This window comes from Ciconia boyciana, chromosome 6 (assembly GCF_034638445.1).
Source record: "Ciconia boyciana chromosome 6, ASM3463844v1, whole genome shotgun sequence".
NCBI lineage: Eukaryota > Metazoa > Chordata > Aves > Ciconiiformes > Ciconiidae > Ciconia > Ciconia boyciana.
This window is the reverse complement of record NC_132939.1, coordinates 16,263,372-16,289,310: the sequence shown is the minus strand read 5'-3', so window position 1 is coordinate 16,289,310 and position 25,939 is coordinate 16,263,372. Positions and strand designations below refer to the sequence as shown.

General features: G+C 38.0%; 1 protein-coding gene across 4 annotated transcripts in view; it reads left to right on the top strand.

Moving 5' to 3' along the window:
• USH1C (USH1 protein network component harmonin) overlaps positions 1-25,939 on the top strand; it is a 54,201-nt gene that overhangs the window by 20,021 nt on the left and 8,241 nt on the right. For 2 of the 4 annotated variants that reach the window (XM_072865477.1, XM_072865481.1), the window contains exons 12-15: positions 986-1,128; positions 1,732-1,797; positions 4,987-5,111; positions 7,783-7,859. In XM_072865477.1, coding sequence (XP_072721578.1) covers positions 986-1,128; positions 1,732-1,797; positions 4,987-5,111; positions 7,783-7,859 — 411 coding nt within the window. Of the gene's footprint in view, positions 1-985; positions 1,129-1,731; positions 1,798-4,986; positions 5,112-7,782; positions 7,860-8,622; positions 8,673-11,477; positions 11,631-12,009; positions 12,127-16,235; positions 16,485-20,078; positions 20,199-25,939 lie in introns of all 4 variants that reach the window. The other 2 variants (XM_072865480.1, XM_072865478.1) reach the window with 2 other exon arrangements.

The following is a 25,939-nucleotide window of genomic DNA, read 5'->3' as shown; positions in this document are numbered from 1 at the left end:
AAACATCCTAAGGACTTAGTTTCAACTCCCAGAGATGTTACCAACTGTTAGAAAAGATGGGATCTACTCCAGCATGTACCACTGGGATTGCATCCTTAAAATGGTGAATTTTTGCTGTGGAACTCTTCTGCTCCACCCTACTTCACCTTGCATGTCTCTCCTTTCCTCAATACATGTCTTTGTACTGAAGGAGAGGTTGCAAAAGGAAACAGCTTCTCTACTCCCGTTTTTCAGTCAGCAAAGACCATGGTGCAAAGGCATTCTTTGCTGCCTGTTTTTGGTCGAGCTGTCTACTTTGAGCCTTAGAGACATGAAAAATTCTGCCTTCCTAATTAACATGGGATTTTAATTTCAGTAATGAAAATTAGATAAATGTTATCGAAGTGTTCCACATAGCACCATGGAAGTGTCTGTCTTGAATAGAAAATAGTGCTGGTGTCTTAACTGTAAAGCAAACGAAACAGGAACAAAAATAAGTGAAACACATCAACTATATAACCTTTTGGCAATGTACGTTCCCTGTATTCGGGTTCCCTGAATGACGGTACATTTCCACAGCAGCCAGGCACAAGAGCATTAAAACGCAGTAACTGTGTAGTTGTCTGCCACATTGGGATTAATTCAGTGTGCTGTTCTCTAGCATTGCATTTCTTAGTTAGATTTCAAGGAAGTATAATGTGGAGTTTTTTCTGGGCAGCACACTGAGCATGTCTTTGGCATGACACCTACACTGTTGTTGCTGACGTTAGTAGTTGCATGCTTCTTCTGAGATGTTTAGCACATCATAACTGAGACTGAAACTGGAGTAGCTCTTTGGAATGAAGTAGTCAGATCTTTCAGGGTCTTTCAGAAAGCATTCCTCAGAAAAAGTAATGTGAGGAAATGGCAGATGTGCTAGTATGTAATCAGTTTTGAATTATTTCCTAGAAGAACTACATTCATGAGACTTTTTCACAACTGATTTGGGTGGTGGTTCTGATTTCAGGGAAAGGAGCTGTTCATGACTGAAGAAGAAAGGCAGAGAGAAGCACGTCTCCGTGAGCAAGAACGTCAGGAGTTAATGCATCAGAAACGACTTGCGCTGGAGACTAACAAAATCATCAAAGAGCAGCAAGAGAAAGAGAGATTGTAAGGACTCTACGTAGGACAGTCTGAAAAATTTAGCTTGGATTTGGAAAGGGCATGGAAGACAGGAACAACTGTGAGAAGATTCCCAACTTAGATTAACTTAATTTTGCTGTTGCAGAGTCTCTATTCATAAATCCTTATCCTGTGGTGCTCTTGTTCTGGGTTTTCAAAGCTGATATAATTCAAACACATCTTGAGTAGAAGTGTAACTGTTCCCCAGTTCTCATACCCCTATGATTCAGTGTGATACTAGTTATTTTCCTGATGCCATTCCCTAATCCTTTATTTTTAGCAGGACAGTTACAAATTTTGTACTCTTACAATAACACACTATGGAACTCTCTCAGAAGGGAGATAGTGACTTGCAGAGTTAAATTCATATGCTTTTATTATCCAGATGGTCATGAATGTTCTCGGGGTTCCTACGAAAGTATATTGAACCCTTGGTATCTTAAAGACGGCTTTTAAAAAGGAGTATTTTTCCCTAATGCATATGTATTTACTGGCTATATCTTTTACTAACTATATGCTGACACAGTTGGTGCAAGTTCTTACTCAGAAAATACTATTTTTATCATTGTGTCCTAATTTCCCTAATTATAGAAGAAAACTGGAGATTTCCGAGAAGGCTGCAGAGGAGGAAGAGAGATATCGCAGAGAAATAGAGCAGTAAGTAAAAACCTACATGAAAAAGGGTCCTTATATATTAGATCTGGCTGAAATCATTCTGCATATTCTTTTCTAATAAAATTCTATATATATTTCCATTTAGCTAAATGTAGGGTCCAATGCATATCAATTAAGTACACCACAGTTATGGAATATGAAACTGGTCTGGAAATCAGCACCTGGAAAGCATGAGGGTTATGGTGGTAATAAATTCAATGTGAAATTGAAGTTGGGTGCTTATTTTAAAAATATATTGTAATGTATACAGAAACTTAAGATTAAGGGAGCTGTGTGTCTCAACTTGCTTACTCTTTTGTCACTGAACCACTACATTTAATTCTAACAGAAAAAAAGAAATTAATACTGCAAGGAAAGGGATCAGGGAAGAAACAGAGAAGAATGACAACAGAGTTGGAAAACTTGCGTATACTCAGGGGCTTGATGCCATATCCACTTAGCTTATATTTAAAAAAAAATTAAATAAAAAAAAAACCACCAAAAAACCCCAGAGTAGTTTGTTCATGGTCTGTAAGAATGTACACAGCGTGGAATTTTAATATCCTTTTCGGTCTGTCAGACAGTTCTGAAAACAAAAGCTATGTAGATTTAAACTAAAATAAGGACTATGCGATACTATTATCTTGAGTAGAAATTTCAGTCATCATAAGTTTTAAGTAGGCTTTTGCTTTTCTAAGGAGAGAATTAATTAAATTAAAACTGTGGCACTGAAACAGGAAGTTCTAGAACCTATTTTATTCAGGACGTCTGATTTTTATTATCACCATCTGTTCTGGTTTTAAAACTCTATGATTCTAGGAACTAAACACATTCAAAGATTGTATCATAATTAGGTCAGTACTATAAATGTAACTTAAGCATTGTTTTACGTTTGGAACTTTAAAATTAACCAGTATAACATGTTGTTGTCATCACAGTAATTAATTTCCCTTTTAAACGACTCTGGGAATTTGCGTGAAAAAATGTGTGAAATTGCACAATATCTGTTTTGATATTGTACTCTAGCAGCCTTCTAGAGCTAAGATTGACCCTGAAATATTCAGCTTTGCACCTTTGACATCTGAAACAGTTTTTAATTCGTATTCATTCACTTAAGTCCCTTTTCATGTACCTGTATTAGCTAAAATTCTCTGACAAAAAAAGTGTGGGGATTTCTGAATCTGTGAGGTGCAGAAAGGAATATATTCCCCACCTGTCACAAGAGAAGAATCTTCTGACGGTACTGCTGTGGGCTCTACTGCAGCACACGGATGAATTCTTCCACCTTTTCCGTTTCTGATTCCTGGGGAATAGGTAACATCCTGTTCTTTATTCTGGTCTGCTGTAGAAATTCCTGCAATAGCCATGGAAAGCTGCTGTAAAAGCAGACCATCACAGGTGAAGAATGATTCCTTTCTCCAAATCCAGATTGCCTGTCTGTTATAATCAATGTTCGCTATCCTCAGTATCCTTCTGAACTAAGTGCATCTTTACTCACTCAGTGAGGACTTCCATGATTAGGCTGCCTTGAGGGCTGTTCATTGTAAAGTCTAGCATGTCTTTATACTTCCTTGTATAATTTCCAAGTGCTGCTCAGGCACTTGTTAAGTTTTTCCATATTACAACCCAAACTGGCTAAGTGAGTGTCAATCTCCTTGGTGCAGGGGAGGGAGGATAGTAGTATAGGAACTTACATATTGTAAAGCTTAGATTTAATAAGCAATTGCAGACAGGCAGTTTCACTAGAATATAATGCTTTCCTGGATTAACAGTTTGTGAGGATGACCCTTTGCTCCATTTTTAAAATCCTTTCTGCAGGAATTCCTTGTATAAAGTCACTGTGCCCTTTATTAGTATCCTGCAGACATTTTAGGAAAAAAATTCAAATGTGCCTAAATGGCAGAGGTCCTTACCTCTGTGTACTTCAAGTTACATTGTAACCCCATATATTTTTTAATTAAAATGAAATGTAATAACAAATCTAAACATTCTGTCCAATGTTCCCTGCTATTGACTATTTCCTATTTCAAGGTCAGGTTGGATGGGGCTCTGGGCAGCCTGATCTACTTGAAGATGTCCCTGCTCACTGCAGGGGGGTTGGACTAGATGGCCTTTAAAGGTCCCTTCCAACCCAACTATTCTGTGATTTCTATTCTATGATGCCTAGGCCTCCAAATTTAAATACTGACCTCAGCTGCAGATTTAATAGTGATTTGACCACATATGGATATTTTCTTAAATTTACCTAATTTAGAGATGCAAAAGATAATCCAAGTATAAATACCATCATCTATATCTAAGACCTGGTAGATTTTGGCACCATGTGTCAGTTTACCAGTTCAAGACAGGCTACAGCCAGGAATAGATCATGATCGCTTAAAGATACCTTATATGAAGCTACAGGCTACTGGGTTATATGGCGGTTCTATTGTGACCTACTTGGGATTTGCTGAATTTTCCTTCAAAACGTCCTTTTTTTGATCGTGGTGCCTTTGTAGGTACCTTCTAGGTAATTCCTTGCTTTATGAGCTCCTTTGTCCTGAAGTGTGACAATTCCGTGCCCCCCCCCCCCCGAATGCTGAATTTAACACGGTTTGTGTCTCATCAGTATTCAGTTCTTTTGGAGAAAAGTCACTTTTTAGTGTAGCCTAGGACTATATGTTTAGGAAGCAATCATCAAAATGGAGATAAGATACAGAAATAAGACACACACTTTTTAGATATAATTTACCATTGTAATGTCTGACTTAGGCATGCAGTAGATGTTCTGTCAGTTAGTAAAACTGACTTTTTTTCTAATAAAGACTTCCCAGTTCTAAAAATGAAAAATTATTAGGCAAGAGATAGGTTTTGGTTAAATGTCAGTTAAGGTGACAGTCAGTATTGTAGTGTATCACTCTGGGCTTAATATCTGTATATCTATAATATCTATAACTGGCCTTAGAAGTCACAATATTAAATAAGAATATTTTACTCAGTTACATTATATTTTACAAATTACTTTAGTAGCTTAGTAAATGAAACTTAGGTTGGTGAAAGGAATCTGGTTTGGGGGAAGGGGCAGTTTATTATGCTTTATATTAAAGAGATAAAACCAAACATACTGAACACTAAATAATTGTAATGAATTTATATTGATGCTGTTGTTTTTATACTCAGAATTCCTAGCTGCTTTTTTTTTTTCCCCTATAGAATAACAGCAGAGGAAGAGAAATTTAAAAAGGAGTGGGAAGAAGACTGGGGTCCTAAAGAACCTCCCAAATCTCTAAAAACCGTAACTGCAGAAGTACACTCTGCCCCTCGTTCCAAACACAAAAGTAAGTTATTGATTTCAATCCGTTTCCTAGGGCAAGTATTTCCATCAGACACATCACTTGAGCTGTATGGAATATATCACCAGTTTGTGTCCAAGGCAAGCTAGCTATGACTTGGTTATTTTCAGAAGGCTGGAAGCATATGATAGATTAATTTAATAGCTCTTATTTAACAGGTACCTAGCTCACAAAATCTACATCCACTCAAACAGTCATGGTTTTTAACAATCAGCAGCAGCAGGAAAATTAAAAAAAAAAAGCTCATGAAGAAATTGTCTGAAGGGTCAATCTCTTTAGCTTGGGGTTTTGGTGCATTGTTTTCCATGTTGTTTCTGTTCAGCGTTTTGCTTGTCAACCTTTTCACAGAGCAGTTCTTGCATCAGTAGACTTGTGCTGATTTCCACTATATGCCTAAATTGGAAGTAGTGCTGCATTTTTTATATGATGTGTATTATGTTTTTATGTCCATGTGGATAAGGTGTTATTCAAATGCTAAGTTATATACATATGGGTGCTTTTATCTCAGTGAAGAAAATATTGCTTATGGTAATAAGTAATATTTTAGGTTTTATGGGCATTTTGTTACTGGGTTTTGTTACTTTTGAAAACAAAGGTATGAAGAAGGGGAGACAAGTGTTTGTTTTCCTTCTTTCATTTGGAATTAGCTTTGAGCTTTCTGCATTAATCATATCAGCAAATAATTTAACACCATTTTTATGTTTGAGAAGAGATCTTAGGAGGTGGAGTGTTTGAAGGCAGAAAACTAGCACTACATTTGCAGTCTCATTTGGAGTGAATGAATGCACTTTGTACTATTCCTATTGTTACCTTTTTTCTTCTCCCTTACTCTAAATCAGTGTGGAGATTAGGGTTTTGAGTATTTTTGTCTGCTTGCTTCTGACTAGAAAAGATTGATATGGAAACCCTGCTTTTAGCTTGGAGGAGATGAATTCAATGTTTAATTTTCAAAAAAATCTAAAGATCTTTTCCCTTGGCTCTTCAGCAGGACCTTGGTCCTCTCTTATTGTGGCAGTCTTTGGGGACTGTAGGAATGTCTTGAAGCTCCCTTGCTTCTCTTCCATGAAGAGGAGTAAACAACTTAATTGAGTAAACAACTTAATACATTGAATGTGATCAAAAAAAGCAACAGAAGCCATTGTTGCAAAACAACAGTAAGACACTAGGCAAAAAAAGAGAAGCAGCAAAAATTCTTAAGGATCAGCAACATTAAGTGCTTTTCCTAGATCTTTTGACAAATCTGTTTCTTGACAGCATACCTTTCACATCTAATTTGTTCCTTCTCAGGCTAAAGTATTTACCACATCATTTTTCTGCGTATCACTTTCTTCGGTTCATGCTCTTTTGACAACTGTCTTGAAAATAAAGTGATGATGGCGGAATGATGTTTACAACCATTGCAAAAATAATCTTGCATGCTAAGAGCTTGGGTACCAAAGTATGTAAGCATGTACTAATTAAAAGCATGCAGTCAGAACTTGTGAATCAATTCCTAGTGACCTAATGGAAAGTTGAGCATGGGAAATGAAAGTGACCTAGGAAAGCTAGGCACATTTCTAAGAATTTGCAAAATTCAGGCATCTGTCCGTGAGGTGCTGTGTGTAGGAGCAGATCTGTTAATATCTTAAATGGACCATCTGTCAGAGTAGACAAAAAAAATCCTGCTTTTTCAAATGTGGATTACATGTAGACTTTGAAACACCTTTTCCTTTTTGTTTTTTCTGTTCCCCTCCTATCATTTTCCTTACTGAATCTGTCTCTTTTTCCTTCCCTGTTCTCCTTTTTCCTGTCTTTTTCGTCTTTTCATCCATTGCAGCAAATTTTTCACAAACAGGCTGTAGTCTGCACAGCCTGAAAATTGATTTGATATCACTGGGCAGTCTGCTTCAGAATTAGTCGAGAGGCTGAGGAGGTTTGTACACTGCAACTTTTCCATGAAGAATTGCCCTGAAGTGTAAGTCTGACTTAGTTTTCCAAAGGAATTTAAGATGCTTGGAGCTTAATTTGCAGTTAAGTACCTAAGTTGGGAGCTATAGATAGTATGTGGAGGGTGTACTAAAATGGTATTAGACAAAGGAAAAAATGGAAAGTGCTTGTGGAGCAGGTATTGCATAACTTAAGGGAGACCTGGGTCGGTTCCCAACCTGATTATGTTATTTTTTTTGTATGACTATGTGGAAATCACTTAACTTTTCATGGATGAGAAACTGAGATGGGGAAATATTTCTTCTGCAACCATCTTTTATCCATTTAGTTTTATGATTCTTCAGGACAGTGTTTCCTCTGTGTAGCACTTACCCCAGTGACAGCGCAGTAGAAGGCTGATACTTCTTTTTGAAGCCAGATATCCCAGAACTGCTGATGGTTTAATTACAGGAAAAGCCACCTACCTTTGCAGGCTTCCCTTCATAGCAGAGCAGACTAATTGGCCATATGCAGATCCTAACTGCTTTTCAGGGTTGAAGGAGGAAATTGACTTGATTTGAGCAGGAGCTCAATTTTTTCCAGTTATGTGGAAAAATATCCCCTTGCTAACTTCTTTTTATTTCATGGAAACTTCTGGTCACGCATTGCTGATCTCTTTTTCATTTCATGGAAACCTCCAGTTAGACTGTTATTTCTATCTCCTCACTCCTTTCCTCCTTTGTTTCTCTAGTAGATTTAAAGGGAGTTGCACATGACCAACTTGAAACAGATGACATGGACGAAGTGATCATGAAGCAGGACAAACAGGTTTGCTGCTCAGCCTTAACTGCCTATCCTGATTCAGATTCTTCCTGTGTTTCCCTTCCTCCTGACAGTCAGTCCTGACACTGAACTGATAATTTGGTTTCGCTAGGGCAATATGTGTGGTCCTTTGGTAAATGATGAAAGGTTATGCCACTGTTGCTGTCATTGCTTTCTAAAGATATCTCGATACAAATACAAAGTCTGTCAGTTGTACAGAAAGGTGGATTGTATTGAGAGCTCTGTGTGTTATCAGTATTTCTTGTATATTACGGTGACGGATTTTTTTGTATATTTTTACTTAGCAATGTGTTTTTTAATATTTATGCACTTGGCTCAATGTATTTTATCCTAGGAAATGGAGCTTTTCTTGTCTCCTCAAACGCCGCTGTGTTCTGCCACGAGTTTGAATGAGTTTGGTTACCTATTTCATTTTAAGAAGGCTTGTTAAAACTAGTGTAAAGTAGGACTGTGACCATAGAAATCTTAGCAATGCATATGGCTGTATGGTTCTGTATGAAGATTACTTGTTGCATTTGCTTTGCTTAACACAAAATGTGTATCAGTAAAATAAGGGTAACTTGTGACTAAATGTACTGGCACAACTGACCAAGAAGTCATCTAAGAACTTGTCATGTAATATTGAACCTTTGGTGTTACGCCTTCAAATAAATTTTAATTAGTTACATGTATCAGCATGGATTGATCTGAATCTGAACTAGTCCTTGACTTTTCTTAAAAAAACGACTTTTCCTTCACCTTTTTGTAGCTTTTGGATGGTTTTATCGGTATGAAGGAAAATTTCCCACAATCCGCAAGGTACAAAGTTTGATATGTGAATTTGTTTGCTGTGCGTTTCAATTTTAATTCCTCTCTTTTCTTCTTCTTCTCTGTTATTACTAGACATGCTTTATAGCCAAATGCTGCTTCTTTTAATGTGTGCACAAATTAAGATATGTTTGGGATGCATCTGCCTAGGAGTGTGGACTTTTCAAGTCCTGTCAGCTGCAGTGGGAAGGGTATATCAATACTTGGCAGAAGGTATTCAGTACAGGTGGGCAGTGCATGACTTTATGTTCTCCAAAAGTCCTCAGAATAATGTATGAAAAAAAAAAAGTGCAGAGACAAAAATTCAATGGGAACCAAGTATGCAGTTCCCAGTTATACCTTTGCAAATCTCCCAGTAAGAGGAGTGCTGAAGGCCAAGGGCTTTTAGGCATGTACATATCACAGAGAATCATCAAAAACAACTGAAAATCTTTAAGCTTGATAGAATACCTTTATATCTGTAGAGTTGCTGCTAAAGTATTGCAATTTCAAATTATTGGAGTTTCAAGTAATACTTTATTCCTGCTGTTGCTTTTTTCTCTTTATTTCTTCCAATGTGTATTAGCCATGATTATAGGGGTTTTGTGGTTGTGTTGTGTATTTTGGGGGTGTGTTTTGTGATGGCTGATGGTAATTAACTGGGATACAAGTGTCAAGGAGAGTTCATGTGTGTATCTCCTGAGAACTCTATGTTTCTGAGGAGGTCAGGACTGTATCTGGCAGGTGAAGTATTTGTGTTACTGTTTAGGACTACTGCTTTAACCTTCTGTGTGGACAGGAAATGCTTGCTCTCCTTAAGAGAGGATAGGAAATGATGGTACACTGATACCATTTTGTACTGCTAGCGACTGTAAATCATCATGGATCTGTAACTTCTGTGAAAGCCAGTGCAGTTAGGATTTCTATCTGAAAAGTATAAATACATGTTACAAAAGCTCAGTCTCTTCACACAAACAGGTGATCTTCTGTATTGCTGCTGACAACGATAGTTTAGAGAGCCTCCAAATACCTTTTCATATAGTAACGAAGATCTTACCCAGTTACTCTTGAACTCTACTACACAGTGTGGACTAGAAGCTTGAAAAGATGTATTTTTCATCTTTTTCTTTTAGAAATATTTTAAAATTTGGAAGTGGTGAATTTTCATCCTACTCCAAATCGCTAATTGCTTTTTTTTGTTTTGTTTTGAAACCAGAATTTCACTCTGTACTAAAAATGTCTTTCATAGGAAGTAAACTGAATCCATGGGGAAAATGGATGGAAAGGATGACTCATCCTGTTGTATCTGAATGCAGTGAATGCAGCTAAGATTGTCTGATACATGTTCATATTCTGGAATACTGGCATGTGTACTGCTTAATGTGCCTTTAAATTCAGTAATTTTTCAAATGTTGATACCTAGCAGGTTGAATTGCCAGATGATACATTTAGTAGACAGTACTAAATGTATTTTCTAATTTATTAGAGGATAAGATAATATCAGCAATCATTATTAAGGTACAAACTAATTAGCCTTGAATAAAACATGCCAACAGAATTATGTTTATTTTAAAACATTAATGTGAAAAGCTAGATTTTTTTACTTTTAATTTTTGCCTCTGATTATTGATTTTTTTTTTTTTCCACCACCACCACTTAACCATGAAGCAATAGACAACATTCCACTGAACTCAGCAGTACAAAGTTCCAATTAACTACTTGACTGGGAGAATTGGCTTTTGTAGCTGCCAGGGAAAATGTTTTCCAAGGCTTTATTATCAATACTATATGTAAAAGGTGAAAGGAAGACAAATAATGCTATGTAAGGTGAAGCATGTTCATGCTTTGAATTCCCAAAACCACCATGAAAAGTCAGTAGTTGATGATAACAACTAGAGCAAAATCAGACCCGAAGCTTAGCCTCTCTGGGCACTGGCAGTAATTGACAGTAAGTGGCCAGCTGCTCCTCCTGTTTACTTTCTGATGAATAAAAGGAGAGCATGGGCTGTTGAATATGAACTAGGCCCTACCAGTACAAAACAGGAGCAGATATGCGACATCATTAAAGTAGAAATAAGGAGCAGGGTTTATTTCAAAGACAACAGGAACAGAGGCTTCAAAAAAACCTATGTAGTTTTCCCCTTTGGTTGCACTCTACATCTAAAATGTTAGAGTTGCTTTGTGCTGTATTAGCTCACTCACATGAGTAGATTTTATCCAGTGCTTGTAGCAGCTACTTGCTCTTCGTGATGCAGTCTTCTTTCCTGAGAGCAATTCAGTTTCTGCACTGATCTAAGCCTTTCCTTTGTAATTGCTTATTTCAGTTGTATTAAGGCATGCAATGCTGGTTTTAGGACATGTACATGAAGATGTTTTACGCATAGAATATTCTCATCTACCTATACATGAGCATCTGTCACGTGAAAGCAGTCAGTCTTGTATTTATATAAAAATGCCAGAACAGAGATGGCAAATCAAGACCTAACTGAAACTGTTTGAATATTCAAAGTTTCGTAGTGAGCCTGTGTGCCCTAATGTAACTTTGCAGAGGAGCAAAAAATTTGAACTGTCCGATCTTGTCCAACCTATATTAGTGTGCACAGGCCCTCCAAATAAGGTGTAATTTCCTGCAAATTGCTGGGGAAATGGACTTCAGATTTTCTTTTGAAAGACCATCCCCATACTTGCACAGACTGTAATTAAATTTTCAAGGCAGGCACTCATGTACCGAGCTTGAAGTTTGCGATGTTTTTAGCTGATGTAAAAATCTGTTTAACTAAAAAAAAAAAGAAAAACAAAACTACCAAAACTTCCCAGAAAGGGAAAGAGCAAAAGAAGTCAAAAAGTGACAGTCTGTGTGAACAGAAGAAGAATAAAAAGGAAATGGAGTTTGAGCAAAAACTTGCCAAAGAGAAAGAAGGAATGTTGGAGAAAGAAAAACAACTGAAAATAAATCGTCTCGTGCAAGAGGTATGTTATGTTCTCTTATCAAGTGCAAAATTATATTGAAAGAAAATGAGCTGAATCTTTAGCGGAATTATCTTAGCAGGACACTTGTTTAATTATGTCAAAGATAATGAGGTTTAAAAAAATTGCTGTTGTACTGCAAAACTCTGTTCCCAAGTTTGCTTGTTTCTACAATCAGTTTTTGCCCAAATGAGGATACCTCTGCAGTTAATGAGTGTCCGTGTGTAGTGATGAATTTAATGGAAGACAGCAAAATAGGAAATAATTCTCAAAAGCATAATTAGTTTTAAAACTAACTTAAATGGCATTTCATACTTTTCAAACATATTTGTATTGTAACTATACCTATAACCTTTTTTCATGCACTGATGTTATGGCTAAGGTATCTGAGACAGAAAGAGAAGACCTGGAAGAATCAGAAAAGGTGCAGCACTGGGTGGAAAGACTTTGTCAGACACGGTTAGAACAGATTTCCTCTGTGGAGAATGAGTCTCCTGAGGTAAAATTCTGGCTTTTCCATATATTGCGTGATCTCTAACTCATTGCTTGTGTCCTAAAAGCAACAGGTTTTTACCAGAGAAAAATCTTATCTTCATCTTTCCCTCTCAGCCTTCATTGGGGGGGGGGAGGTGGGGATGTCAGTAATTAATTAATTACAATCTGTAGCATTTGCTGTTCTTCTATTTTATGGAAAATTTTTATTATTTTAATGAACTGGTTTTATTTTGTCCTTAACAATCTTATTGGCTCGTGAGTTTTTTGGGCTAGGTGGCACATGCTACTGATAATAAAATTGAGACTATAATACCCAGCTATATGTTTTAGTATCCTGTGCAAATAAGAACATCATTAATGATGAGCTCCTGGATGCTTCCTTGTATTGCATGGAATGAAGGTACAGGTTAAGAAAATGACAAAAAGATAACAAATTCCCAAAGAATAGGGTTTGGTTTTGTGTTTTAAATAGTCCCCTTAAAGGGAGTTGCAGATCCTGATTGTGCCTTAGAGCCTGATGGTTCTAGATGTGGAGTGAGGCTTTCCCACCATCCTGCTGCTCTGGCTCTCTTCCAAGCACAGCTGCTCTCAAGAGGAACACTGCAATCTGCTGAACTCCCCTGGGATCCCCGAGAAATTGCAACCACAGAGGGGACCCTTGGGGAACACTCTTGCATGAATTTCCTTCAGGTCAATGTGGAGCAGCTCTGAAAAAAGCAGCTGGTCTTCTGTTCTTCCTGGCCTTGGGCTCAGATCCATGTGGCTCTTCAGTGCAGATCTCTACGACAGTGGAATGATTATGCTGAGTTTTCTCTCACTACCTAAATTTGGCTGCCTGTGTTCTGCTAGATCTTTGTTCCCCTTACTCTGTAAAGCAAGAGGGAACATTACAGATTAAAATCACTGTTGTATTTCCGGAGCTCTACCCTGATCTAAGACAAGCACTCTGTGTTGTATTTGCTCCATCAATTCTTCTATTACATTATATATAAATATTCTATTAATTCTTCTACAAAACTACCCAAGCAGTTAAACTCATGTAAAACACAAAACCAGAATGCTTCTGAGGGAAAAATGCAGCTGAACAATATTCAGGTACTACAGGCTCGAACTGCGTACAAGAGCAGTCAAGATTTCTTGACCTCTGCCAAAGAATGACCTATTTTTTAGTACCAAAGGGTGAGTATGGCAGATAAGGAGAGCCTAAAGAATGTCAACAGAGATACCCACTTGAGAGAAGTATTGCCGTTTTACACTAAGATGCATGTGTCTGTAGGACAGCTCATCTCCCTAATATTTCCTCAGCTGAGTCTACAGAATAGCAAAATGAAAGAGTATCAACTGGATTTTCTGAAATACTTCAGTTTGATCACTGATAAAAGAAATGTTAGCAACTCTAACAGCATATATAGAATCCTTCTTCACACATACAACCTTATTTTTTGGATGAGCTGATCACTGTGTTCCAACTCTGGAGTTTGTTAGCCCCACAATGCATCTGGTGTTGACTAAAAGAAATTAGAAGGCCCAGAACCTCCTGAGGATCTGAATTTCATAGCACCCTAAATTTTTTGTTTTGATAGCTGCTTAAGCCTACTTCCCCCTCTTGTACTAATGTCTGATTATGTTTATGCCAGACCTTAGTCCCTTTCCCTTTTTTTAATGGCATGGAATTTCAGGGCCCATCTTTGATTACTTTCACAGAATCGTATAGGTTGGAAAAGACCTTTAAGATCATCGAGTCCAATCATTAACCTAGCACTGCCAAGTCCAACAGTAAACCATGTCCCTAAGCACCTCATCCAAACGTCTTTTAAATACCTCCAGGGATGGAGACTCCACCACTTCCCTGGGTAGCCTCTTCCAATGCTTGATAAATCCTTTCAGTGAAGTAAAATTTCCTAATATCCAGTCTCAACCTCCCCTGGTGCAACTTGAGGCCATTTCCTCTTGTCCTATCACTTCTTACTTGGGAGAAGAGACCGACCCCCACCTCTCTACAACCTCCTTTCAGGTATTGTAGAGAGCAATAAGGTCTCCCCTCCAGACTCATTTTCTCCAGGCTAAACAACCCCAGTTCCCTCAGCCGCTCCTCATCAGACTTGTGCTCTAGACCCTTCACCAGCTTCGTTGCCCTTCTCTGGACACGCTCCAGCACCTCAATGTCTCTCTTGGAGTGAGGGGCCCAAAACTGAACACAGTATTTGAGGTGCGGCCTCACCAGTGCTGAGTACAGGGGCATGATCACTTCCCTAGTCCTGCTGGCCACGCTGTTTTTGATACAAGCCAGGATGCTATTGGCTTTCTTGGCCACCTGGGCACACTGCTGGCTCATATTCAGGTGGCTGTCCACCAACACCCCCAGGTCCTTTTGTGCCAGGCAGCTTTCCAGCCACTCTTCCCCAAGCCTGTAGCGTTGCATGGGGTTGCTGTGGCCCAAGTGCAGGACCTGGCACTTGGCCTTGTTGAACCCCATACAATTGACCTCGGCCCATCGATCCAGCCTGTCCAGGTCCCTCTGTAGAGCCTTCCTCCCCTCAAGCAGATCAACAGTCCCGCACAACTTGGTGTCATCTGCAAACTTACTGAGGGTGCACTCGGTCCCTTCGTCCAGATCACTGATAAAGATATTAAACAGAACTGGCCCCAACACAGAGCCCTGGGGGACACCAGTTGTGACCGGCCGCCAACTGGAGTAAACTCCATTCACCACCACTCTTTGGGCCCAGCCATCCTGCCAGTTTTTTACCCAGCAAAGAGTACACCCATCCAAGCCATGAGCAGCCAGTTTCTCCAGGAGAATGCTGTGGGAAACCATGTCAAACTGTTGTCTATCCAGACTGAAGTCTAGATAGACAACATCCACAGCCTTTCCCTCATCCACTAGGCGGGTCACTTTGTCATAGAAGGAGATCAGGTTGGTCAAGCAGGACCTGCCTTTCCTGAACCCATGCTGGCTGGGCTTGATCCCTTGGTTATCCTCTACATGCTGTGTGATGGCACTCAGGATGATCTGCTCCATCAGCTTCCCTGGTACCGAGGTCAGGCTGACAGGCCTGTAGTTCCCCAGGTCCTCCTTCCAGCCCTCCTTGTAGATGGGCATCACATTAGCTAATCTCCAGTCAGCAGGGACCTCCCCAGTTAGCCAGGACTGCTGGTAAATGATGGAAAGGGGCTTGGTGAACACATCTGTCAGTTCCTTCAGTACTCTCGGGTGGATCTCATCAGGCCTCATAGACTTGTGAGTGTCTAAGTGGTGCAGCAGGTCACTAACCATTTCCCCCTGGATTATGGGGGCTCCATTCTGGTCCTCATCCCTATCTTCCAACTCCGGGGGCTGGGTACCCAGGGAACAATTTGCCCTACTATTAAAGACTGAGGCAAAGAAGGCATCAAGTACCTCAGCCTTTTCCTCATCCTTGGTCACTGTGTTCCCTCCCCCATCTACTAGGGGCTGGAGATTCTCCTTAGCTCTCCTTTTGCTGCTAATGTATTTGAAGAAGTCTTTTTTGTTGTCTTTTACAGCAGCAGCCAGATTGAGCTCTAGCTTGGCTTTGGCCCTTCTAATTTTCTCCCTGCACAGCCTTGCTACACCTTTGTAGTCCTCCTGAGTTGCCTGCCCCTTCTTCCAAAGGTCGTAGACTCGCCTCTTTTTCCTGAGTTCTAGCCAAAGCATTTGGCTAGAAATTACCAATAAAATATTTTCCTTTTATATAATTACCTTTTGCAAGGGGCAATTCTTGCTTTCTATTCATAGGAACGAGAGAGGCAAGAGTTGTGTTATCTGTGATTTGTCCTATAATTTTACCTTCTGAAGACTCCATGCAGTTGGGGTTTTTGGTTGATTTTTTTTTGTGTCATCCCCCATGCCCCAACAGCCCAGGCTACTGTCACAGCACTCCAATTTTCTTCTTTTTAAACTGGAATCCCAGAGAGTGCTTTTAAAAAGGCTTTCAGAGTAAAATTTTATGTATATTCTGTATGGGAGAAGCCAAGAGCTTCCTGTGCAGGAGCAGTTAGGCTGAGTTATGTTCTAGGATTTGCCATTAATTTCTTCAGAGCTGTTGCAGGCAGATGAACTGCTAAGACAGATTTCTGTTTCGTTGCACATAGTTGGCAAGTGGACGTCCTTCTGCTGCTTCTTCAGCCACATCAGTGCGGCGTTTTGCCGGTGGCCTGCAGCTTCATACCACAGACCTTGATGATGTAAACTTAGATGACGTTGACAAGCCTAAACAACGTGTGGCACCACCTCCGCCACCACCACCCACTGTTACTCCAGCAGCATCAGCTCATCCACTTCCTACATCAAACGTTTCACTTTCAAGAGGTCCAGCCCTGGCAGTAACACCAGCTTCCCAGGTGACCTCATGATCTGTTTGCGTGCATGTGCCTTTGCCATTCGCCTGCCTGGCCTCCCTCCCCTGCTCCATCACCCACTTTATCCACTGGATCTACCCATGCAATGTTAAAAGAAGGAATGAGATGGTTTCATTATTTCATAGTAGTGAATGCAGTCCAGAGGTAGTCTTATTTTAATTTTTTTAAAAGTTTAAGTCAAGCAGGTTTTGCTTTCTCCTCCGTATGTACATTGTAACCCTACCACATGCAGGTGTCTTGGGCAGAATGTATCAGTTAAAAAGATGATTTGAACTTGAGTGTTTAAAGATTTAAAAAAAAAAAAAAAAAAGCAATAGCAGGTGGCAAGTTTAACCCGTAGTTAAATTTGAGAAAAATATGTGTAGTGAAAATGACTTGTGTTATAAATATGTCATAAGTGTTATAAATATGTCATCAAATTGCCTTGCTAAATGAGAAGAGTGAACAAAGAAAATTAGCTTAAAATCAGAAGCTCAAACTTTGAAAACATCAACACAGTATAAATTACCAGTAAAATACTTTTAAATGAACGTTGGTAGTCAGGTTTGACTTTTTTTGGACACATAGGAGTTAGGAATTTATTTGAGAAAATATTCTGACTTTCTCCTTATTACAGTCTCAGTCCAAAAGAAAATCAAATATAAGAAATCTTGTGCCACATCCCACTTTAGGAGAGAAATGGCAGCTGTTTCATCATAATTCCCTTTGCTAAGCACTGTAGCAGGAGTCATGTACTCGTTTTCACGGCAAAAGATTTTTTCTTGTTTCACACAGCAGAAGAGGATCCCATACGATCACTTCTTTCCTACGCAGTTTTCTGCATGAGTTGACTGACTGCATTGTTGATGTTCATTTTTTTTGCATGTTTACTTGGAAATAGTAGGCTTTGCTTTTGCATGATTCTGGTTGGGGTGGGGAAGGATATGCAAATTAATCAGGGGAAACTGGCAGATTATTTCTATGTGAATAATTACTGTAACATGAACTATGAATCTCTTCTTACAAACTTAAGTATACCTCTGATAGTGCTTGATCTATGTGGTTTACATGTTTGAAGTGCCAAGAATACGCTAGATCCACTGAAATGGAGATGTCAGATGTTCTTACGGATAACAGGTTTTCCAAGTTATTTGCAAAATAAAAATTATGTGAAATGATACAAGCGTACGTTAGTGTTCAGAGGAGAAATACATTCTCCTAATGCTAATAGAAAATACTCAGATAAAAGAAGAAATACAGGAACTGCCATACTGGATCTGACCACAAACCCATATATTCCAATATATGTTTCTGGCAGTTTTTCACTGCTAAATATGTTAGAGAAAAGAGGTTAATAATTAAAGAAAAATATGTCAGGCAACAACAACAAAAAAATAACCTAGCCTTCAAAAATAAGACAGTTTTCATTGAATATGATTAGTGTATATGAGGAAAGAACTAAGCTCTTAGTAAAGTATTAATACTGAGCCAAAGCTGCTTGGTTTGTAAGTAGATAACCTGGTATTCCTGATGTGGCTTCAGATATGGAAGAAAAATCAGAAGCTGGACAATTCATTGTTGCGGCTTTTTAAAAAGTCAGTTTTTAATACCACAGATAAGCAGAAGCAGTGCATTTATTTGATTTCAGTGATAAAAGATCTTGTGTTTATGCCTGCTAAAGCCAAAAATAAGACAACTGTTGTTGTCCCATAAGTTTACTTTTCTAATATTACTCAAACTGGTAAATCTTCTCTATGTTGCTAAGGTTTTTTTTCCCCCGCAGATCATTTAATTTCAAATTCAGCTTGAACAAATACCTGACAAAAGGAATGACATCCTGTCAAATACATTCTTGACAATTAACTATTAAAATATGTGGTATAAATTGATCTGTTTCTCAAAATTATTATTAGATACATACTTTATGTGGACGCAGTACTAAGTCTGTTACTGTTTAGGTTGTAAGAAACACCTCCCACGTCGGCAAAGTATCTTCTGTGTCAAGCAATCCGCTGGTATGTCATGTACTGTTAATAATGACTGTAGTCTTATGAACTTTCCCATGTAACGCTAATGTCAAGGAAGTGTCAAGGGTTTGCCTGTGCATGACTAATTTATTTAAAATTCAGCACGTGCATTCATGTGTGTGGATCCATTGCTGTGTTACAAGATACCTAATACAGGGTAGTGGAAGTGGCCCCTAATGGTGTGAGGACTTCATATTTCAACACTTCAGCAACATACAGTCCATGTTTGTGTGGTCTGTATGTCATGGAGCATATACTTTTTTCTTCTGTCAAGACAGACAAAAGGAGCTAGGACCAAACTATGTTTTAAACATAATGGGTGCTAAGAAGCAAGCTTTCTTCTCAGAAGAACCAACATTTGTTTGATAACTCTTTGCACTGATTTTGATTCAGGATGGCTGGATATCAGGTTTCCCCATTCTGAGGCACTCTAGAAAAGTCTGTCTCTAAATTGTGCAACTCCAGGAGAAATCATCCAGTTCCAGTGCAACTTTAACAAGTTGGTATCTGTGAACCTGCCGATTCTTCTAAGATCAGAAAGTTTAACAGTACAATATATTTTGCGGTATGAAATTACATTAGTTGAGGGATATCCACAGGGGCTTCCAAAGATCTGGTTCCAAACCTTTTTTCTTAAATTATTCAAAAAAGGAAACCCCCCCACACCCCAAAAAAAAAAAGCTGAAAAACTCCCCTTTTAAAAAAAAAAAAAATTGTTTAACCAATTTGCTGGAAGCAATTCAAATAATTTCAGAGGTTACAGCTTGTACTATGTGAATGATATCTGGAATACATCGCATTTCCTATGAGAAACATTGACAAGAGTGTGCTGAGAGTTGCTGGGGTTTGGAATACATCACAGTTCCTATGAGAAACATTGACAAGAGTGTGCTGAGAGTTGCTGGGGTTAAGTCAGAAACTAAACCCACAGGACTCAGTTTTGAACTCTTTTCTTGAATAAAACTATGCTTGACGTCTGTGGGAGTTTTGACTAAGAAGTGTACAATCGGGTTAGTACGTGCTGGATGATTAGGTCTCGGATGCCTCTGGGTATCTGTACTTTGTGGAGTCAAGGGTAGGTAATTAGCGTAACTAACCCTTGCTCTTAAGTCAGGGTAAGTTAACTTGAAATTCTTTATGGAAAGCTGATCACTGCAGTTCTGGCGAATTTCATCTTAAAAGAACTATTTAGCCATAGGTTAGTTAAAATCTCATTCCTAGTTCGTTATGTTCTTACATTCAATTCTAGCAGGTTTGGTTTTTTTTTCCTGTAGTTTCTCATTCAGTTCATTGCCTTTATGGGATAAATGCCAAAAGCAGGGATGACATTTTTTCCATAATCTTGCTGGTGAAGTCAGAGTTTAGGGGAAAAAGCTACTGTTTGGATGCAAGAGAAATTATGTTTTGGCTTGTTAACTTTGTAAGCCTTAAAATAATTCTGTAAGCCTTTTGTTGTATTAGTGTCATGAAATTCATTACCATAAACTATTTGTATTGAGGCATCTTGGTGAAATGATGGATTTGCACAAATTATGTTGTGAATTGTAATTTTCTTAAATTAACCCCATAGCAACTTGCTCCAAGTCCACCTACCCAACGACATCCAGGGGTACCAATAGTCTCTAAACCAGTCATGCTGCATCCTGACCCAAATTTTATGGTCAGGCCAACAATCAAATCAGAGGCCCTGGTAAGCCTTTTAATGTTCTTTTTCCGAGTGCTACAGTACTGTGGGATTTGTGGTTGACTTGTCCTCAAAGAATCAATGCTTGTGTTGTTTTCTGCTAACTAAAATTAATGTAGATTTTCAAATGATCACTAATGGTAAGTACAAAAGGGTATTTGTCCATTTTTTTCATGATCTAAAAGTCACTCTTAGGGACAGTTTTTGTACTGGGGTGCATAATTCCAGAGCAGTGTAGAGCCTTAGACTCTGTAGATCTTATTTTTCATTTATTCACGTGCTGGTTTGTATTTTTATAAATTCTGAATCGCTTTGTCAGAAATGAAATAGTAAAAATTAATTACACTGTATTTTTCCTTTGACATGAACATACTTGAAATGTAGATATATAACTCATCATTTAATTTCAGATAAAAAAAGTTTATTGTTATATCTTAGACACCAGTGTACTGGTCATGCAGTGCTACTGTGAAGTTGACTCACAATCAGATTCTTTTTCTTATTTCTTTTCCATTTCTGTTTCAAATGTAAATGAAGAAAAAGCCCTTAGGCTAAATATTTTAGGACCAACCATGTAGAGTCTTTGGGAATTGTGGTGTATGAGGGAAGGTGCGCCAAGGCTTACTGAAAAAAAAGAGAAATACTGCTCTGACAGGTGATAGCTCCAAATGACAGCCCTGAAAATTCATCTAAGATAGCTGATGGACCAATTAGTAGTATTTATTCTCAAGGGTCATAATGACTTATGCTGTTACAATTAGAGTTGTGTGTCTGTTATATGCATGTGTGTGGACATGTGTATATATATGTCCATTTATATGAGCAAGACAGTGTATCGCAACATGTGAGCTTTCTAAAGTGATGGAAAATACATCACATTTGCATTTCATTTATTTAATTACAAGCTTATGCTATAATTGACAATAAATCATGATGGGCACAATATTCCTAGCTGTCTTTCATTAAAGTGGGATGGATTTTTTTGTCATTTTCTGCTTTAATGGTTTAGATACTCTTCTTCCTTTATTTTCCCAGTTACAGTTTGAACAATTTTTAGTGATACTTAGTAACCAGTTTTCCCACAGACATAGTAATCTCGAAACTTCTATATTATAAATGGATTGAAATGATAAATGAAAGCAGGTTTTATAAGTTGCTCAAGAGAAGACAGGTACATAACTAAAAATAAATTCAAATCCCTCCTGTGTAGATATTTCCTTCAGTTGTATTTCCTTCAGCAATTTGAAATTCCGTAGGGGAGGAATGAACGGAGTAAAATCATAATCTGCAGTTAATATAATCTAGCTCTTGAAAATAAATGCCTGGTGTGGAAATATAAACTAGTTTGCAAAATTGATAATACCCTTACATGTGATCAGACAGTTTTGGTACAAATTATCTGTGTTGGTACAAATGTTGCTTGTGGTTTTTTTGTTACTGACTGTTTACAATTAGTTTGAGAAATTGGCAATAAGATCCACCTCCATAGGGAAATTTCTTATGATTTGTTATGCATGCATGCACATTTTCCAAATCACAAGTCTGGTAAAATGTTTCAGATGTCAGTCATCTTCATTCCCAAACTGCCTTATATTAGTTGGAAGATCACAATTTCAGTGGGAGCAATATCCTGATAGGACTTTGAGAGAAACATAAGTCTATACGTTGTTTTTGTAGAGCTGTTACTCCTTACTTCCTTTTATGACTTAATGCAGTTAAAGAGTATTCATCCGGGCTGCAATGAAGTCACAGTAGTATGCAGAGTAAGGCCAGCATGGATACTGAAGTAAAGAGGGAGGTTACTTCTATTAGTTAAAAAATGAAAAGGCCAGTGTATGACAAAACAGACAAGGAGGTACCTGCCTGTCTCCAGAAATGTATAAGAATTATAATTCGATTTCATGCAGAAGGAATGTTTTTTGTTTGTTTGTTTGGAGGGGAGAGGGAGGCAGGCAGCAGCGTGGGGGTGGTCCTCATTTAAGTCAATGGTTCAGATATAGGACCAGTTCAGATCCTCTTAGCGAAGGGAAGTATCACCAAAGGCAAAGTATCTTTTGATACCCTATTCCTTGTCTTGCTAGATTTTACACGCCTTATAGAACTCCAGTCTTTATGTCTTAATATGACATAATGCACATAATTTCTTCTGCCTTGTTTTTTTCTGAATTTAGCTGTCCTGAGTACCAAACTCTAGAAACTGATCTTGATGGATTTACTTGATTCAAACAGATAATAAAGGGAGCCTATACTTGAGCAATTCACTAGTAAAGATGAAAAGCGTGAATATAAGAATAAAATAAACATGCAAGAATGGGTAAAACATTGCTGTTATCTGGAAGGTAGTTGGGCCAGATAGGAACAATGAAGTCTCTGTTGTGACTTCAGTTTTCGTATTACCTGAATTCAGGTCAGAATTCCCAGATCTTTTAACAGTTCATGAAAATGAAATTGTTCTCACTTATAAATAGGAAAATTATGGGTGAGGATTAAACCTTGCGTGTAGCCTTGAATGCTGAGGGCTGCTCTGGGTCAAAATCAGTGTGAACTGTTTGTCTCTGCTGTACTAGAGTGAATTGGAATATACTCATAGCAAAGCTAATTAAATTTTGGCTCAGAAAACAGGAGAGGATTGTTATGATTTAGTGGTGGGGTTTTCAAAGAAGCAAAACCAATGTGAACATTAGTCTCTGCTCTCCCAACTATCACAAACATCCTGTTGTGCGAGTTAGAAGGCTTTGATGCACTTGCTGCCACTAAAAATTTTTCCTCCCTCACTCCTTTGTGGTTGGATGCAGCATTTCTGAAAGGAAGAATTAATATTTAAGCTTTCCTCTAATTTGCAAGATTTGAAGCCTGATTCTGCAGGACTGCAGTCAAGGAATCTGAGACAGGTGCTTAGATACTGTGTGGTAAGATGTGCGATGATTGGAAATTTCAGTTGTTATTGGCTGTAGCTATACCAAAACCATCTGTCTTGAAAAGGAAGTAATTTTTTTTTTCTGAGGGGCTGAAGAGTTTTGTGGAAAATCTTGCCATACTTGCCCAAAAGTCCTTCAAGACAAAACCTCAGTCTTTGTATTAATTAAAAGCAGACCACAAATCTTGCATTAACTCAGGAATAGGTACGTTTTTCCAAGTAATGGTATGACTATAGGACACTGATAGAATCAGTAGTGAAACTGATATATTGTAATTTGTTTTAAAGCAAATTGAGTTTGGAAATGTAAATACTATAGTTTAGTCTATAGAAGGTGGTTCTTGTTTCAGAAGACTCAGATACATTACCTGATTTGATGCAGGGTTTTCAGTTGAGGCTGGAGAGGTGTGAGGAGTGTTTTGTATAATTATTTTTTTTTTTTAGCCCATTTTATTTTTGAAAATTTGTATATCATAATAAGAGGTTCTGTATTCTAAGTGATTCCAAACTACAGTGTACCATTTTGCTAAGGCACTGGAAGCAAAAGAAAAACAGAATCAATATGGGATTAAAATCATTGAAGCCCAACACAATAAAATAAAATCCAGCAGTTATTCATCAATATTGTGAAATTACTTGTAGATATCCAAATTGAAGCAAGACCACTCAGAAAAAAGTCAATTAAATTTAGGAGGAATTTTTCTTTAAGTAGAAAGAACCTGTACTAGTAATGGGTATTTAGGTAATTGCTTCTTTCAGAATGAGCCCAAATACATATATCTTTTCTTACACCTTATCAACTTCATGAGGAATTTAATAATGGAATTTGCCTTTCAGTATAGGAAATCCCTGGTAGGAGAGCAAATCTTAAATGTATAACATATATTTATCATGACTTTTCAGTATTTTGGGAATGACTTGTCTAGTATTTTGTCCATGTTTTTTTAAAAAAGTCACAGAGAAGATACCCCAGCAGTGTTCTGTAGAAATTAGGGATAAAAGCAGTCATGGAAAGTATTTTTCAGAAACCTAGTGGTATGGAAATGTGCAGTATTTACGTAGTCTCTCTAGAATTCTTTCCTCTTTGTATTCAGTACTATTTCACTGTGTGTGTTCTCTCATTTTGAAATGTTATAGGCAGCAAGCACTAACAAGTGCAAGTGTGATTCAGTCCCTAGAAGAGCAAAAAAAAGCAGTGAGATTATTTGTCAGTAGGTGATACTTATTTACAGCAAAAAGTTAATATCTGGTTTGGCAATTTTCTTTCTTTTGCAGCCACAAGAGATGTTTAAAAGGATGGTGGTTTACAATTCATCATTTAGATCTAACAAAAAACAAGTAAAATAACATTTTCCATGTTTTGTGTGGTACTTCTTGTTTTGACTGATCATAGATTTAAAACTTTCCTTTCTAATCCTGTTGTCAGTTTCTAAAACTGAGGATGTGAGACAGCCCTAGTGCATGAAAACTGCTAGTCTTTGTAAACTTTCAGTGTGTGCCTGTGGCTCCTGCTAGTCTAGACAGATGAAGAATGAGAGGATAGTAAATCCTTCAGTTGAACCATCTGTGACTACTTGTATGGTTAGTGCAATCTTTAAGATATTTGAACACTGATAACTGATCTGGTACTGGCAAATTATTTTTTTTTTACATTCCTAAGGTTTCCTTGTTTCTTTTTGTCTCTAGTTGCAATGCTTTCAGTAATAAAATATTTTCTTACTTTAACAAATAGAGCTATTATCGTAACATAGTTATTGGTAGGAAATCAGAGGAACTGGTGGTGGAAAGCACTTATTCGTATAGCCTTTCTATCTTGTGGAGGATTTTTCTGCTGTATTACTGCTTTTATTGCTTTCCTCTGTCATAGTGATGAAGTTTTCATCTCTTCCTCCTTGATTGACTGGTGGTTCAGTAGAAGGTCCCTTGAAGAAGTGAACTTTGTGCTTAACTTCTCTGCTGCTGTTACATGTGCCAGTTTCTGTGCAAAACACCCAAGTTAGATGCATTGCTGTGTTATATGAAAATGTTGGCACACAGTTGTGAGCTCACAGTGTGAGCTTTTGAGTGGTAAACCATTAAGATTAATAATGAATTTTTTTTATTTTGATCAGTTTCAGTCTAGATCTAGAAGAGAAGACTGGATTTGACTGAGAAATCAAACTTTGAGATTGCTCAGTTGCCATTGAATGTTAGTATGTTCTGTACATGTAACAGTTGTGTTCTCAGTAAATGTGTTTTTTGGAAGATTTTGTTACATCTGGTCATGGGTTTCTCTTTTAATTCTTTTTTGTTTATTTCAGTCAGGTCTCAAATGCTATTGACTGATGCTAGAAACTTGAGTGAGCAATACCATTGGCTTAGGTGCTTGTGGTTTGGTTGGGTTTTTTTCTTTTTTTTAAGTAGTAACTACCTTTCATCTAGCAGTCTAGGCAGATAGTTGTTTCAGTGCAGTCAAACATTTTAATGTTCCAGATTCTACTTATGTTCAGTCCTATGAATGTTATTGCAAGTCAATAAAGGATTAGAATGGTCTTAACTCTTTCGCCTGAGATGTCCTGAGTAGTGGGAGGGTAGGCTTAGCACTGTGGTTTCCACTCAGTGTTGCTTGGTTCATTAGTCCCTGCTTGGATATGGAGTGCACTCTCTGCTCTCTGAATTTGTGATGCTCGTTTCTGGGAAGATTTATTACAGTTCAGCAGATGTCTTCATTGTATCATAGCTGTATTTGTATGTTATTGGATCCAGATCATCTCACTTCTTTGCTTGCAGGTTTTTTTGTTGTGGCGTTTTTAGGGGTTTTTTTCCTGTTTAAAAATTATTTTCCCAGGAA